This window comes from Pristiophorus japonicus, chromosome 9 (assembly GCF_044704955.1).
Source record: "Pristiophorus japonicus isolate sPriJap1 chromosome 9, sPriJap1.hap1, whole genome shotgun sequence".
NCBI lineage: Eukaryota > Metazoa > Chordata > Chondrichthyes > Pristiophoridae > Pristiophorus > Pristiophorus japonicus.
Genome location: NC_091985.1, coordinates 38,791,966 through 38,809,834, shown reverse-complemented (window position 1 = coordinate 38,809,834; position 17,869 = coordinate 38,791,966). Strand labels below are relative to the sequence as shown.

The 17,869-nt window shown below is 42.2% G+C and overlaps 1 protein-coding gene across 1 annotated transcript in view; it reads right to left on the bottom strand.

The window, feature by feature from the left end:
* Window positions 1–17,869, bottom strand: part of ryr2a (ryanodine receptor 2a (cardiac)) — a 924,147-nt gene that overhangs the window by 189,162 nt on the left and 717,116 nt on the right. The window contains exons 76-81 of the mRNA XM_070890953.1: window positions 17,169–17,265; window positions 13,526–13,632; window positions 11,176–11,227; window positions 9,844–9,897; window positions 5,602–5,701; window positions 3,921–4,000 (exon numbers count right to left, since the gene is read on the bottom strand). Of these exons, the coding sequence (XP_070747054.1) occupies window positions 3,921–4,000; window positions 5,602–5,701; window positions 9,844–9,897; window positions 11,176–11,227; window positions 13,526–13,632; window positions 17,169–17,265 (490 nt within the window). The remainder of the gene's footprint in view (window positions 1–3,920; window positions 4,001–5,601; window positions 5,702–9,843; window positions 9,898–11,175; window positions 11,228–13,525; window positions 13,633–17,168; window positions 17,266–17,869) is intronic.

The following is a 17,869-nucleotide window of genomic DNA, read 5'->3' as shown; positions in this document are numbered from 1 at the left end:
AGTCACTCAGACGCAAACCTGGACATGTGAGACTGTCAAGGGAGAGTGTTGAACTCGGTCGAGAGCTCCTCCAGACCCTGGGTGGCATTTCCGGCAACATCGCCGCACAATCTGGGACACAAGCTGCGGACATGTCGCAGATTGCTGCTGCGATCCGGGAGCACACCGAGGCTGTTAATGCCCTGCGACAAGTGATGGTCTCGATTTTTGGCACTGCAGCCCCCAGTGCCATACCACCCAGACCGACAGCACCTGTGAGTGGAGAGGCAGAACAACATCCTGGTCTCAACTCGAGTAGGGGGAGGAAGTGAATTGGGGGGGGGGGGTGTGGGAGGTGGCTGCAGTTATAAAGAAGTTTGGTGCGGGGGAGGGGGGGGAGGGGTGTTGATGTTGCTGTTTTGTTGTTTGTTTTCGGTTATTTGATAAAAGCATTACAAATTATTTGAAGAAAATGTTTTATTTGACTATCAAAATTAAAATTTACAAAGTTTTTAACAATGTTCAAATGTTTCAAAAATGTAACAATGTTTTATAAATCCTTTTGTTCAACTTAACCATTCTTGTGTCGTGTCTCATTTTTAGAATAAGAGGGGTAATGGTCAACATGGTGGGATAGAATGGGCAGGCAAAGGTGAAACGTAACTTTCACTGTTCAAGCAAAGTCTTGATTTATGAGCTGCTGACATAAGACTTTTACAGTGACGAAAGCTCCACGAGGCCTCCCTTGTCATGGTGGTGGGTGTGGTGACATGGGTTCATTGCCAGGCTCCTCGTCCTCCTCCTCGTTGTTGTCCTCCTCCTCCTTCTCCCCTCTCTCCTGAGGTGCTCCTGCAATCCCTAGTGGCAATTCCTGCCCCTCATGATGGCTAAGTTGTGTAGCATGCAGCACACCACAATGAACTCAGCGACCTGCTGAGGGGAGTATTGCAGGCTGCCTCCAGAGTGGTCCAGGCATCAGAAGCGCTGCTTGAACACTCCAATTGTATTTTCGATGATATTGCATGTGGCTATATGGCTGTTATTGTAGCGATGCTCGGCTTCTGTCTGAGGGTTCCAGAGGGGCGTCATGAGCAGGTGGCGAGGCCGTAACCTTTGTCGCCTAACATCCAGCTGTGGCCTTGTGGCTGACACTAGAACAGATCAGAGACAATGCTCTCATGCAAGATGAAGCATCATGGATGCTCCCTGGAAACTGGACATTGACTGCCATGATGAGCTGCATATGGTCGCAGGCAATCTATACGTTCAGGGAATGGAATCCCTTTCGGTTTCGGTAAACGTCTGACTCCAGTAAAGGCGATGTGCATACAGTCAATGGTATCCTGAGCCTTGGGAAAGCCAGCAATTCGTGCAAAACCCACAGCCCTCTCATTCTGTGCCTCCCTGGTCATTGGGAAGTTTATAAAGTCCATCCTGCATGCATATCATGCAGTAGTCACCTGGCGAATGCAGCTATGTGCAGCGTGCTGGGAGATGCAGCACATGTCCCCCGCTGATGCCTGAAAGGAGCTGGAGGCATAGAAGGCAAGTGCCGCAGTCACCTTCACCTTGACAGGCAGTGTAGTCCTGTTGGTGCTGGTGGGCTGTAGGTCTGCCTTTATGAGCTGACATATCTCTATGAGCACCTCTTGCAAAAGAGCAGCCTTCTAATGCACTGTGCCTCAGAGAGCTGTCGGGATGAGTGCTTTTCCCTGAAAGCTCGTGGGGGTAAGGCCTCCTCCTCATACATCTGCGAGCTCTTTGATTACGCTCACAATGTTCTTGAATAAGCCTTCTTCCAGCTCTATGCTGCATAGAAAAAGTAGCCAGCATTATTGGCAGAGATAGCATAGGCCCCATTCTTTTAAATATCCTCAAATGTCCTCCAATGTCCTCAAATAGCCTTTAAAACGAACTATGAACTCACATAAAGCTCACTGTGTAAAATGCAGCCTTCTCTCAAAATCCTTTTGTGCACTGAACTTCTGCTCTGTTTTTCAAAATGGTGTCATTACTGCTGAGTGCATTGTGGGTCCGAGCAGGTTTCACGGCGGTTTTTTTGCCCAGCGGTAAAAATGGCAGTATTGACAAAATTATCGCTGGTGGCAATTTGTGGCGTTGCACACCGATTGACATCATAAAAACGGTGAGAAAAAGGGCCGGCAGTATTTTTTACTGCTGGCGGATTTTCCACCGGCAGTAAATTATTTTATCCGATGAAAGATGGCGGTAAATGGGTGGAAAGCTGATGAATTTCTAGCCCACAATCAGCAAAAGATATAAAAGAACAATACATTTATTGAGTTTTAATTCTTCAAATGGTACCTTCAACACTTAAAACTTTTATATGAAGTCATTTTCTCCACTAATTAAAGGCAAATACTAACATGTTCATTTTCAATTGAGTTATCACCTCTGTTAAAATAACAGCGAAAGTTAAGTACATTAATATTGAAAGATACTTGGCTCACATGATTGTGAAAGATCATTAAGCAGCTTTTTGGTGCAAAGATTTTGTGACAGCATCCAGGAACAGCTGGATTACAGTAATTAACTTGAAAGAAGGATAAAGGTAAATTTCAACCTTCAAACAATAGACTAGGAACAAGACCATCATTTGGACCATCAAACGTGATTTAGCTTGTCTTATCCAGTACATAATGAATCACGGTGTCAATTAAATAACTGTATTTGAGCAAGGCAAAGTCAAAAGGACAATGCTAAGAAAATAATTATTTCTGGTGGCCTGTCTTATATATTTCTTGTCCATTTGGCTCATCATGCTGGTACAGATGTGAGCAATATTGCAAATGAAATAAGGAAATGACAGAGTTGTTGAATAACTTATGTCAGTCTTCACAGTAGAGGAAGAGTTTATATATCTGTCGTTGCAAGAAAACTAATAATGAATCCAAGACTGGAGCTCACTAAAGTTAGCGGAAGCAAGAGAACAGTATCAAATTGTCAAATTTATTGGTTTTGTCTTGCAACACTGTTGTGAAGCGCCTTGGGATGTTTTACTACGTTAAAGGCGCTATATAAATAAAAATTATTATTATTAGAAACTAAAGATTGACAAATCCCCAGAACTTGATGGATTCTACCCTCGGGTTTTAAAAGAAGTAGGTGAGGAAATTATAGCTGCTTTAGACATAATCTTCCAAAGCTCTTTCGATTCAGGAATTGTCCCTTTAGATTGGAAAGCTGCAAATATAAGAAAGGCAAGAGAGAGAAACCATAAAATTATAGACCTGTTAGTCTAGCATCTGTTGTGGGGAAGTTATTTGAAATCCAAAGTTAAGGACCGAGCGACTGAGCACTGAGAGAGATTTGAGCTAATTAAAAAGAGCCAACATGCATGTGTAAAGGGTAAGTCATGTCTAACAAAACTCATTGAATGTTTTGTGGAACTGAAGTCGCATATAGGGGAATGCCTGTGGATGTAGTTTTCTGGACTTCCAGAAGATATTCAATAAGGTTCCACCTAAGAGACTGTGAGATAAAATTAAAGCTCATGAAATTAAAGGCTAGTTATTGACCTTGTTAGTTGATTGATTAGGTGGTAGAAGACATAGAGTGGAGATAATGAGTATGTACTCGGATTGGGAGGAAGTGACTAGTGGTGTCCCACAAGGATCTGTGCTGGGGCCTCAACTATTCACTATATGTATTAATGACTTAGATGACACAATAGAAAGCCATATATCCAAGTTTGCTGATGACACAAAGATTGGTAGCATAGTAAGTAGTGTAGACCAAGAGCATAAAATTACAAAGAGACATTGATAGATTAAGTGAGTGGGCAAAATTTTGGCAGATGGATTTCACCACAGGTAATTGTGAGGTCATCCATTCAAACTGAATTCTGTACTCCAATTATGACCTAACATCTGGTATAGATTAATCATCAGTCCCTTGCTTTTGAATTCAGTCTGATTTACCTGCTGAACTGTGGAGTTCCCGCCATTTAGAATCGCAATCCCAAGCTTTAGCGTGGATGCAACCATTGGCCCCATTTCGCCTAAGAAAAACAAAAGTAATTGTTAAATGCACTTATTTACAAACCCATTTTAAACAATTGTAGACATTACACGGGTCTGCTAGTAAACAACGTAATAATTTTGCCATCCATATTTCTAGATGCATCATTCTAATATTTTAAGCAGCAAATCTTGTATCTATATCTGGCATCAATAAAAATGCTAAATGTTTGATCTCTTTGTTATTGTACATTATAATGCTGGTCGATTCAAACAATGTAAAATAGCAACAACGATATGTTGTAAATAAATGGCCAATCCCACCAAGACTTTTGTGATCAATCTAACTTCATTAGGCAGAGCAAGGTCCCAACGTAGAATGCTCTTACAGATGAGATCTCACTCCAGTGGAGTAGTGAAATATCCTGTGCTGCTGCAGCTATTTAAAGGGACGGGCAGAAGAAAATCTAGCTGCCAAATGCCATAAAGGGGCTGGCACAGCTCTGGGTGGCAGAAAAATTGTGGTAACAAGAAAAGGAACACCAAAAAACTGAACGAGAATAAACAAAAAAAACTGAGAAACAAACTGCAAAAGAAAAAAGAATAATCATATCCCTTCAAGATTTTCCTTCCACATCCAGCATACTTTAATGCCGAGTTTAAATGGACAAAACTGATACTGGTGGAATTTTCACGTGGAGTTTAGGACATCTTTCCAAGCTGTTTTCATTTTTCTTGCAGCATGCATACTGAATAAAGCTCTTCCAAATCCTTCGGTCATTAAACCCAATGACCAAATCGCAATGGGGCTTAGTGCCTGCAGGGATCAGAAAAGATTGAGAGAGATCCCATTTCTTGGACCCCACATCACACTGATGGGAATGATACATTCTTCATGGAAGAAACAGCACAGAGCACTTTGAAAGAGCCAGGGAACAGTGTACCTTGAACAATAACCACCTGACTGCCAGAGAACCAGACGCAATATTGGCCCCGATCTTTACTGGGGTGAGATTTCCAGGCAGGGGGAGGAGTTCTGATCAGGTGGATTTTCCCAAATGCTATTTTATTCCCTTTATCGATACAATCAGCTACTTCTTCAAAAAGCTCATAAATTTGTCATAAATGCTCACTGTCCTAGATTATCCCATGCATCTCTAAATGTTGACTCATTTTATCTTGGAGAACTTGCTTACAACGATATGGTTTCTTTTGAATTCTACGTTTTAACTAAAAATGAATTTTGAATGTAAAGGTAGTCAGCAGAAGATATACAAGAACAATAAATCTATCAAGTTAAACTGGGATGCGATCTCTGTGCGGGAAGCCCCCTTACATACTATAACACAATTAAGGAGGCCATTATCAAGTTCAATCATAAATAAAAATTCTTCATTTTTGTCACAGTTTAAAACTAGATTATCCATTTCTCTCAGAGCAGACATGATGTATGTTTTTATTTTAAATGCTCAGACTTCAATGAAAGCAAGTTCGATTCGCTGAATCTCCATTCATAACTTACAGCCTGAAACCAATACATTGATATCCTTTTGAAGATAGGGTGCTCGGAACAGCTCTGGTTGGAGGTAGGTCCTTTTGTTTTTTATGCAGTGAAGCTCTGTGTAACCCTTAGCTCCTTTACCTTTGCTGGCACTTATCATCTGCAGAACCATTTCGGCAGCGCCTCGGTCATGAAGTCTTGCTTGCTGATACAGAAGCTTTTGCTTTTCCATTTCTTTCTCCTAAACAGAAAATCCAAGCAATTGAATGGAGGTAAATAAAGTATTTTCTTTTCTCCAACAAGAACATTTTTTGTTTTTAAACCTAGGGCTCTATGCTAACTTCTCAAGCTGTCCATATTTGAGGCCTAAATTGAGGAATTTCAACTATTCTGTTACCTGTATAGAGTCCATCTTTGCAGGATGCTGACAAAAAAATGTCAAGACATCTGCCCCACCATTTTTGAATAATGTTACTGGTTTCTTCAACCATCTTAAAGATGAAGTATCCTTTTTTGAGGAGATTACGCAAGCAAAAAATGGATCCAAAATAAAGCCCTTTCGAGCAGGAACCTGGCGTTCCCTTCAGGTTCTGTGGGGGATGTACAACAATACGAGTATTCAGAGAATGCAACTTGCTGTAGGATGACATTGTCAGAAAATATTTGTTGTGCTTTTAAGCCTGTTTCCATCAACCCCATTGTGGTTCACAGCTACTTTCAGTGCCTGCTTGGAGTATATTTTAGGTTATTTATAGAGCATAATTGATATTTCTCATTATTTGGAAAATCGATGATAGACGGCACAAATATTCTCGAAATTTCATTGGTCTGGTATTTCCTAAACTGTCCCATATTATAAAAAATGCAACCACTTGGCCGGTTGTTGAAGCCGACTGGTACAAATGCACAACGCGTGCCTGAAAACAGTATTTTTGTCAGTTGAACCACGACTAATGCAGATCCCCGAGCAGGCAAACGCACCGTGAATGGGTGCTTGTGAGGAACACCACAGCGGGTAGTTTCAGCAGCTCGGAATGGAAACAGGCTTGAAAAAATCCCTGGGGCAAATGTGGATCGACAAATTCAAATTCCTGATAGATTCGAAGCTTGCAAGTCAACTAAAAAGAGGATACCACAGCTCGGATGGGACAAGAGTACCAACAGAAGACAGTTTAGAGCCCTACAACAAGAACAGTGTTGGGCGTTTAATGGCGCAGCTCAAAGCTGAGAACATGGGGCGTGAAACAATTAAATCTGCATCATGTCCAGACAAAAGAAATTTTGGGAGACATGTGTGGCTTATGAGGAGCAGCAGCAGCAACAAAAGCAGCCCGTTATGAAATTGGCTTTGCTGTTTTATATTCTATTGGAACTACTGAGAAACATGTTGGAAGAACCAAAAATTCAGATGAGAGGTTTAAAAATAATGAAGGCTTTTACGGGGATATATATATAAAAAAAAGCAAGAAATTACACAAATTAACAAGGTAATGGATTCAAAACAAAATGAAAAGTATTTGAAATACTGTAGATGACACTAACACAGAACAATTAGTGCGTTTTTAGTTTGCTTTCTTTTCTTGTTTTTTTTGTTTTACCAGAGACGTTTCCCAGAAGCTGCCAAATTTGTTTCGTAAATCTTTGATTATATCACGCTGCAAAAACAAAATTAATCAGTTTTTTGTCATTTTCACGTAGCGCAAAAACTCTTAGTCTGGGAGAGGATGGTGATAAATCTAAAGTGGGGGCGTAAAGTAATAGTGCAGCCTTGCTTCACTTAGCCATGCCAAAATCTGACAGTTTTGCCTTCATTTTCAACCTCTTCCTTAGTAGCTACAGAGTGAAAGAAAACAAAATGCTGTCAGTTCACCAGTCTTTGTTTTTATTAAAGCTGCATTCCTTTTGTGGCCTTAATAGGATGGATTTGGCATTTTTCACAACCTCTCTTCCTTAAGTTATTTTTACACCCTCTCATCTAGGTACAACTTCCCAACTGTAAAGGCTCTGGCTATAGCAGCAAGGAAACAAATGACATTTTCCTTTCTTACTTTAGGCAGTGAATTGGGGGGGGGGGGAGGGGGGAGGGGTAGAGTGTAGCACTGGTCACCATTTTGCATCTTACCATGTTAACTTGCTGAGACTTGTAACTTACTGTTTTGGCAGTTGCCTTGCATTTTGTCAATCATAAAAAAAAAAGGCTATGCAATTAATGGCACAAAAATTCCCATAACCAGTCAATTAACAGTGCCCACCGTAAGTTAGACTTGCCCAAGCCGGTTTAATCTCCATGATATTTTGCCCTGCAAGTTGTTGGAAGAGGGAGATGGAAGTGGCCTGATTGAGTAGACTGGGTCTTTACTCGTTGGAGTTCAGAAGGATGAGGGGTGATCTTATAGAAACATTTAAAATAATGAAAGGGATAGACAAGATAGAGGCAAAGAGGTTGTTTCCACTAGTCGGGGAGACTAGAACTAGGGGGCACAGCCTCAAAATATGGGGGAGCCAATTTAAAACCGAGTTGAGAAGGAATTTCTTCTCCCAGAGGGTTGTGAATCTGTGGAATTCTCTGCCCAGGGAAGCAGTTGAGGCTAGCTCATTGAATGTATTCAAATCACAGATAGATAAATTTTTAACCAATAAGGGAATTAAGGGGTATGTGGAGCGGGCGGGTAAGTGGAGCTGAGTCCACGGCCAGATCAACCATGATCTTTTTGAATGGCGGAGCAGGCTCGAGGGGCTAGATGGCCTACTCCTGTTCCTAATTCTTATGTTCTTATATTCTTATGGCCTGGCGCCCTCTACAGGGCATCTGGGATTTGAGTGACCAGGGAAAGCAACTGTGTATCTCCTTAACCAATCTGATTAAAGGACTGTGAAATGAACAGTGCAGATTCTGAACCAGGAAGTGTAAGTTGGAATAGTGAATTTAATGACAAATCAGGTACCGAAAGAGGAATAAATAGAGGGAAAGAAAGATTGGATTAAGAGAGAGGGAAAAGAGACAGAAGTAAAAAATAAGAAAAGTTATTTATATTTTAGAAAATCTCCAATAATTAAAAGCTGGATGAATGAGTTCCATACTTGTAATCTTTAATTTTCAGTGCCAGAGCGGTTGACTGGCATTAATTAACACTTATCTCACCGTTAAAAAAGGTACTTAGACTGAAAAAGACAAGCCCTAACTTTCTGCAATGAGTTTAGTTCAGACCTGCCGCGCAAGTACAGGAATTTCCCAGTGTTCGAATCGTGAGTCAGAATGTGAGATGCCATTTTCGTGAAGGTAACGGTGGAGCGATGAAATTCGGACAGCAACTTACGGATTTTCACATTTAAGCACACCCCGGCCCTTGCCTGAGGTTGCTGTATGATTTGCACATAAGTAACGGTGAATATCGTTAGCCTCACTATTACTGACAGGAAAATCTGGGCCAATAGGTACAGAAATTAACATTATTTCATGCCTTCATTTATTCTTGTAGATGAAATGGCTTATATGGATGTGTTCTGTTTGTTTACTTGTTCACCTTTTGTATATAAGTTGCTAATCAGTGAGACAACGCCTGTATTTTGTGACAATCAATACTTAAGAGCATGTTAAATTCCTTGCTAAATGTTAAAAGTGCCACTAGGATATCCTAAAATAGCTGCCTACTATCAACTGATCGCCGCAATAAACTGTAGCCAGATTTTACAAAGATCAAAATTAAAAATTTTATTAAGTTAAATCATGCTAAAAGGAATCACCATTTGATTTTTTATCCAGTTTTGAAATCCATCCTTTGTGGTTCAAAAAGGGGCACTGCAACCTTAAGAACACTAAACGACAGGGACTGTAGATGTGCTGGGTTACAATTACCTTCGGAGGCAAACCATGAACATTTCTACTGAACACCAGCATTAGATTACACTTTATCAGAGATTCAGCCAGTAACTGATACACTCTGTGGCTCTTTGTTTGATTCTTATTACCATTTACTCTCTGTATGATGATTTTATGGCTGGTCCTCACTGGTATCCAGTGATGGTTAGATTGGGAAAATGAAGTGTGAAAGATCTGAGAATCTGCATTGATGTAATCTAATTTCAAGAATAAACCAAAGTATCTCTGTTACTGAGGGGGCATGTATCCTTAGGACCTTTAATCTATGTGTGGCCATTGAGCTGCCAAACAAATGCTGTTCATAATTAATTAATTGTGCATGATCGCATTGCTGGAGTTGAACATCACATCCAACTTAAAATAAGCAGCCACTTCAAAGGGAGGCAAGCTCAAAGCACTTGGAATTAAGCAAGGACGTCTCCAAAAGAAAATTAGTTTCGACATAAAAACTGAAAGTTATTCTAAGACGTAGCGCCTGAGAGATTAATGGAGGAAAGTCTTACTTCAAAACTTTTGACTTCTTCCTCGCCATCCTCATCTTCTTCCACATGACAACTCTGCAGGAAAAGAACATTAAAATGCCTCACTGATTTGTGATTCAATTTAACACATCTGGCATTTTAAACAGCTATTACCATAGTTCCTTACGCATGATTTCTTAACTCGAATTCAAACCTGACCCAACTCTGTCAATTTCATTTCTCTTGCTCCAAACCACATCTCATTTGCGACTCAATAGCCTCAAGTTTTCCAGTGCAGGTTTTGTTACTGAGTTTCTGTCAACAGGACGCTGAACAATCTTGTCCAATAAAGGGGTAAACGTGTAGGGGTCGAAATTTCCCCTTTTAAAAAGGCCTGTTAGCGCCTCTGGCTGGTGCTAACAAGACGATTAAATGGTTTGCGCCGGGGGCAAATGTCGGTGGCGAATTGCCGGAATTGCCTCCGGGATGCCGGGGCCAAAATCAGCTTTGCGCACACAGCGAGGAAGTCACCGCCGTGCGTGCCGACCCCTTATCGCCTCGCATTGACCCCCTTGCGCCCTGTGGGGGGAATTGCCCCATGGGAGCGCGGTCGGCGCCGGGCGTTGACACCGACAGCTTTGCGGGCCGCACAGCTGTGGTGGCTGGGGCGCTGCATCCGCCCTTAAAGGGAAGGGCCTAGCACCACGGCCGCCAGCTTACTTTAATTGTCGGCCGACTCTGGAGTCGGCCCGACAATGGCGACCGTTGGTTCTGCCAGGCTGCCAACAGGTAGCCCGCCATCCCCTCTTGCGTGCCGGGCCACTGATCCAACCATTTCACTCTTCCAAATCTGTAATCTTGCTTGGCTGAAAAAACACACTTTCAAGCAGGTTTTCAGCCAATGAAAATAGTTTTTCCAACATACTGAGCTCCCATTCCCCCCCAAAAAACTGAGGACACAAAAAAGAAAGAAAATAAGATAAGAAAAAGTTTTTTTTTTAAAGTTAGGCCGGGAAATTCCTTGCAGCTGCTTATTCTTCTCATGGCCCCACAAAAGTAGTCTGGCCTACTGCTAGTTACCCCCCCCAGGGTCGCCTCCCAACCTCCCACCAGCCCCCCGCACCCCCCTCCCTCCTACCAGGTCCATTCTGTCGGCCCTCTTAGTGCAAGATTATATATTGTCAACCACTGCAAATTCTTCCACTGTACAAGAAAAATAAAGCAACAATTCTGTCCTAAAACCATTTGTTCGTCCCATCATAGCTTCGAAAGATTTATCCAATACAAATTATTTTACTATAAAAAGAATTGATTTTTATTTTTTATATAAATAATTTGTACAGAACTCATTAATTAATGTAATTCAATCATTACCTTTGCCATAATGTCAGCATAAGCCATGTAGAGGAAATCTTCTTCCAGGTTACTGAAGAGATCAGAAGAGAATGCTCTAAGTATAATTTCAAATCATATCTGAATTATTTAATTAATTCTTTTTATGGTTGTATCTTAATTTACTTTAAAGAACATGGGCTAGAATTTTCAAGGGAGTTCTCCTGATCTTCCTCCTTAACTTCGGCAGACCATCAGTAGAAACCCCAGAGAAACGGTATAAATGATTACTTGTGCCATTTCTCCAGGTTTCCCACAGAAGTTACAATGAGTTATCAGGAGAGCCATCACAGAAATTCTACCACTATAGTCATACCACCTACCTATTAATTTAAATTACATTCGGCATGGTACGAGCATAGCAACCCAGGGATAGTGAATTAAAATCTTGCCTTGTCAAGTTGTAAGGTTGAATTCAATAAATCTGAACAATTGTGAGGTATGGGGGAAAAAAAATGACCATGAAAGATGCGATATTGTCATAATACCTCAGCTGGTTTCGTCATTCACTGAAGGGAAGTTGTCACCCTTACCATGTTTGGCCAACATGTGACTCCAGCCTACACTTTGTGGTTGAATCTTAATGTCCTCAGGGCAACTAGAGATGGCCAGTAAATGCTACCCTGCCAGTTTACCTCTCAAGAACAACAAAAACGAGCAGTAAATATGGGCCCAGAGTGTCCTCGGAGTCGCTCCTATACCACGTCATAATTTGGCCACTTAAGAACATAAGAACATATAGGAGCAGGAGTAGGCCATTTGGCCCCTCGTAACTTGGCCATGTACATGCAAAGTTAAGATGGCCGTGTGGGAGCAGCTCGAGGAAATCCCAGGCCTCTGTAACTAAAATGATAGCTGACATGGATTTACTGACAAAAGATGAGGTTCTGGCTCATCCATTCATAGAAGCCTATGTCTCATCACAGCATCTGACAACCTCTTTTAATGAGGTTAGAGGTTTTGCTTCGCGAAGATAATTGCAGGGGTTAATCACTTGCATCAGTCCAGAACTTGCCTTTTACCACTTTGTACCCAGTTCTGTAATTGTACTTTAATATGAAATAGTTCATGGTACCTTAGTAGCTTTTCTTTCCACTTAGTATTATATGTACCTCTATAAGGTCCCCCTGTCACTCACCTCCTTGCAAGATGAAGAGTCCAAATTTTTCTAACATTTCCTCGTCACTCAGACCCAAGCAGTGCACCTTAGTCTCGCCCAAAAGCTTTCCTGTCTGTTCGATAGCAACATGGCAGGATAGATTCAATGAGCTATTTCAGCAATTTTCAGTTTAGAAATTTCAATACCATAAATGGCAGCATTCCATATGCTGAACTGTAAGAAAATTCTTTGATCACAAGATAAAGAAAGGTGAGGACCGAAGGCCATTTAGCCAACCTTAGCTCATTCATCCAGAAAGATGCCGTAGTCCTCCCATTAAAACACCCAAATGTTTCTGGGTTTTTACCTCACTTCCCAGAAGCCAATTTCATACATTGATCACTCTTCATGTGAAGAACCGCAGCCGGCAATGTCAATTTTCGTGTCCCCACCACCCCATCTACACTGATAAAATGGAGCGGTGGGGCAGTTATTTGGAAATTAATATATTGACTCAACACAAATTCACAAGAAAAAATAAATCAACTTACCATATCATAAGCAAGAAAAATGCTTTACAAGAGTCAGCATTAAAGAGTATTTCAGTTGCCAATGATGGTAAAACACCTTGATGTGTCAGCCAGAGAAAGTGCATTAATGCAGGATAGCAAGGCACGGTCACATGGGTAATGGCTAAACGTTATGATGCTCATCAACATCAAGAAGGTCGGAACGGAACACTGACCTGGAAATTCACTCTCGCCCCCTTTTTCGGGTGCAAACCAAGTGGCAACAACAAACGCTGCACCTGCACTAAGGAGCGCGATATTGGTCCTCTTGTGTCAACGGGAGGTGACTGGTGTATTGATGGCACTAGTCACACCCCAAGTGGCAGTTCACCGAAAGCAGGGAGGAGCACAATCAGCGGGCTAGGACAATGACCAAGGACTTACACTAAGTACTGGTAGGGGGGTGGGGGGGGGTGGGAGTGCGTGCCTAATCTGGCAGCAGCTCGCAGTTTAAAAGGGGAGCCAGGTTCAGGTCGGTTATTAAAACTTAGCTTTATGTTTCTTCCCTTGCCGCAAGTGTAGGACATTGCAATGAAAAAAAAAACTGTGCAAATAAATTATCCTACCATATCTGGAGCCCTTTTTCAAGTGCAGTACAACTTTAGCTCCAAACGATTTAGTTTGAGAGTAAGTTATCCTAATTGTACTTTTCTGTTAAACCTACCATTTTTCAGTTAAAGCTGTTCGACTGAAAAGCAGAATGAGTTGGTGAAGAGGGTCAGGTCGTTTGGTTCCCTCCTCCTCTTCTGCTGGTTTTTCCCCCCCTGGTTTCTAAAGAAGTAAACAGATAAACTTACAAGCAAAGTGAAATTCAATTTTTTTTAAATTGTGACGCGAATTACGAACATACTGACCTATTTCAGGATTTCCTGCAGAAACTGCAGGGAATTTAACAGCCAGAGTGATTTCCTGGACTAGTTTTGATCGCCTAGGTGGGGCGGGGAGGAACTCCCAGATTTTTTTCCCCCAAATTGGCCTGGGTTTTTTTAATCTGTTTTTTTGCCTCTCCCAGTAGATCACATGGTTTCGGGTGAGGTAGAGTGTATATGGTGTATATGTTGTGATACACAAGGTATTGAAATTGTGTGGGACAGGCTTAATGGACCAGATGGGCTTTACCTGTCTGTCATTGTTCGTATGTTGATATATTCGTAACTTTAACATTTACAGTACAGTATTCAGTGAAAACACTGCAGTCAGTGTGGTTAAGGTACTCTCATAGTGCTGTTGGGGAGGGAGTTCCAGGGCACAGCCTGCTTCTTTAGCTGTGCAATCATCAACGAACAGTCCCACTTCTGATTTTATGATGGAGGGAACATCAATGATGAATAAGCTAAAGATGGTTGGACCGAGGACACTGCCCTGAGGAACTCCTGCAGTGACGTCCTGGGGCTGAGATGATTAGCCTCCAACCATCACAGCCATCTTCCTTTGTGCTAGGTATGACTCCAGCCGGTGGAGAGTTTCACCACTGATCCCCACTGACTTCAGTTTTACCAGAGCTTCTTGTTACCACAGTCGGTCGAATGCTGTCTTGATGTCACCTGACCTCTGGAATTCAGCAGTTCTGTCCATATTTGGACCAAAGCTGTAATGAGGTCTGGAGCTGAGTGATCCTGGTGGAACCCAAATTAATCATCAGTGAGCAAATTATTGCTGTTTGATAGCACAGTTGACGACTTCTTCCATCACTTTGCTGATGATTGAGAGTAGGCTGATGGGGCAGTAATTGGCCAGGTTGGATTTGTCCTGCTTTATGTGGGTAGAACATACTTGGGCAATTTTCCACATTGTCGAATAGATGCCAGTGTTGTATCTGTACTGGAACAGTTTAGTTAGAGCCACAGCTAGTTCTGGAGCACAGCTCTTCAGCACGACAGCCAGGATGTTGCCGAGACACATATCCCTTGCTGTGTCCAGTGCGCTCAGCCATTTCTTGGAGTCGGTTCTCCTTTTCCCTAAAAGTGAGATGCCCTGGGATGTTTCGTTACCTTATAGGTACCATATGAATGCAAGTTGTTGTTGTGTCTGACTTGCAGTGCGGAAGGATATCTGTCTGCAGATTCCAAACCGCAAGTGTGAAAAATCTGAACTTTTCAGGGGATGCTGTTGTGTCCACATAACATATTGGGCCTTAAAAATTTGCAATGATAATCTCTGTCTACCTTGCAAATCAATTTTATTAAGTGAAAATGTCACAGATGATTTCTCCTCTTGTGCTGAAATTCTGCTGTGCGATATTGATAACAAGCATTAACAGCCGTGATTCCGCCTACTGAGGCGGCCAGGGTCTGTACAGAGGTCCCAGCCTGCTGCCTGCTCCATCCCACTCTCGACAAGTAATTTTACCTAGATTGAGCTTGTTAAGCTGCCCAGCAAGGTTCCCGGCGAATTAAAAGGATGCAGGTCTGATAACACCATTTGATGACGCGTCATCAGCCAGTACCCTTAAAGAGAACAAGTCCAAATTGATTTTGACAGTTGTGCTGTCAGTGTTCTGCAGCATTGAGCTGCTGCAAATACTGACCAGCACTGCACAAAGGTGCACGGCTGCACCCAGGCTCTCCCATGAATTCCTCCATATGCTTATGGAGGGAGTCACAACACAGGGAGGTTCTCCTCCTTAGGAGACAATGCAGCCTGGTTGCACATTGCACAGGAGAGCACAAGCAGGGCTATCGTCAGGAGGACCCGGTTGCAGTGGCCAGTATCTCAGTAGATCACGAAATGTTACTGCAAAACCACACGCAATCTCATCCTGCTGTGCCACTCATCACATCCCCATCACTCTGCCTTCCCTACCCTATTCCTGCACATTCTTACTCACACCAACTTACCTTGCACCTCCACCCATCCCTCTCTCTATCTACATTAACACATCCCCATCTCACTAGCCACCCCTCAAACTCATCCTTGTGCAATCATACCAACTAATAACACAAACGGGTAGGCACTTGGATGTTATTGTCAATGTTCATGTAAAGTTTCTGTTAATCCGTGGTCAAACAGTGAAATCTTTATTTTGAACATTTTGCATTCTTGGACAGATTTGTGTGCACCTTTGGAAGTGGCTTAGTGAGTTGTAGTTAATGGTCAGATGTAAGAGTACCCCTTACAATGGTGATGAAAGGAATGGCTTGGCACTGCAGGGATGTTTTATGGTGTTGGTGTGGGGTGGTGCCAATCTGGCGCATCATGTGGCAGCCACGATGTACAGCATCAAGTGAAGTAAATGAGGCCATGGTGAGGCCATCCCTGGCCTCCCGAGCAGCAATGTGGTCAGGTGCTGATGCCCTGTGTCCTGTGCAGCATCAGGTGATTGCGGAGAAGGTTGGTGTTGTTGTGTTGGTGATGCTGGTGTGTTTAGTGATGCTGGAGTTGGGGCTGATCGTGGTGGGATTCTGTGGACCAAGATGAGATTTTTTCAAGGGCACTCATGCTGATGGAATAGATGGCAGGTGAGGTTGAGATAACAGAAGCAATCTGTCAATGGTGAAAGAGGTTACTCCAAGGAGGTGACACTGGATAGAGAGTTTGCTCCAAACACTTGCAAACTGCATAAAGCTCAATCTGTCTTCCAAATGCATTAAGCAACAGCTTCTAACCTTTTAAAGTGAACACCTATGAAATGGGAGCTTTTATAGACCATTTGCAGCCATCAACTTAGTAAATCATCCCATGCTGACACAACACCCGGCCTCCTTACCTGACGTCATCGCCGAGCAGTGGGGAAGCCATTGGCGAGCTCTAAAAATCTAAAGGTGAGCTTAAAATAGTTTTTAAGTGCTTGTTAACAAGCCCATAATAACCTAAATTGCCACCCCCGCCGCTTGGTGTCGGGTCTGTTCAGCGTTGACAGACCCAGCACCTGGGAGACTGGCGTGGAGACCCGCTCCCGGCCCGCTGTCAATCTTTTCAAACTTGACAGCTGACCCGCCTCCAATCCCGTCCTCTCAGCGCCGATAAAGTTGCGGCCAACATGTTTGTTTGAAATTCCTCAGTTCACTATTTTAACAAAGGCATTCTATGTTTTTTAAATGGGCTTATGCTTTTGCTAAAATAGTGTACAAAGGAATTCCATATGAGTTGATTAACATGTTCATTGCCCATATCAAACAGAGCAACGATAAAGGACATCTGTTGTAGAGCGTTAAGTGATGATGGAATAGTTGTCCTGGTGGAAAGGTAAAGGCAAAGACATGACAATAAAAAAACCTTCCCAAATCACACTGCTTTACGTTTCTATTACCTTATTAGAATCCACGCAAATTAGGCTACATGAAGACCAGCAGCAAAGTGTTACTTACGGCTATATCTTCTATTAGCTTATCTTCAAAATAATGTTCCTCGGTCTCAATCCAGGATTTCTCATAGCCTTGAAGGAAGAGGTTGACAGCTCGGTGCCTGAAGAGAAATACGCCAATGACAGTTATGACAAAGTCATTTGCATTGCTTATTACATCAGGACTGTACTCCATTCTGGATAATGTTAAACTGATTAAAGAAATGAATGTTGCTATCTGAAGCCCAATTTGTAGCACTGTTCTGTCAGTCATTGCCATCTGCTTTAGCAATATCTGATCATTTCTCACCTCAAGCTAGATTTTTTCATCTGCCTCAACCTGATTAGGGTCTTTTTAATAATAACGAAGAATGTCTGTGCCAACATAAATTGACTGTTAATCTCTCATCTAAATTTATGTTCATAAATATTAATTTTCAAAATAACACAAATTTTTCATTTGTTCTTGTAAAAAGAATAGCGGAAGTATCAAATACCCTTGAGTAAAAAACCTTGAACAGGGCTGTCTCGGATGCACTCCACAGCACAGAAAGTTACTGTCTGAGTACTGCATTAATTTCTGGGCACCTTGTCTCAGCATGGATATATTGGCCTAGGAGAGTGTGCAGCACAGCTTCACCAGAATGATACCAAGGGTAAAAGGGTTAAATTATGAGGACAGGCTGCATAGACTAGGCTTGCATTCCCCTTGAGTAGAGAAGATTA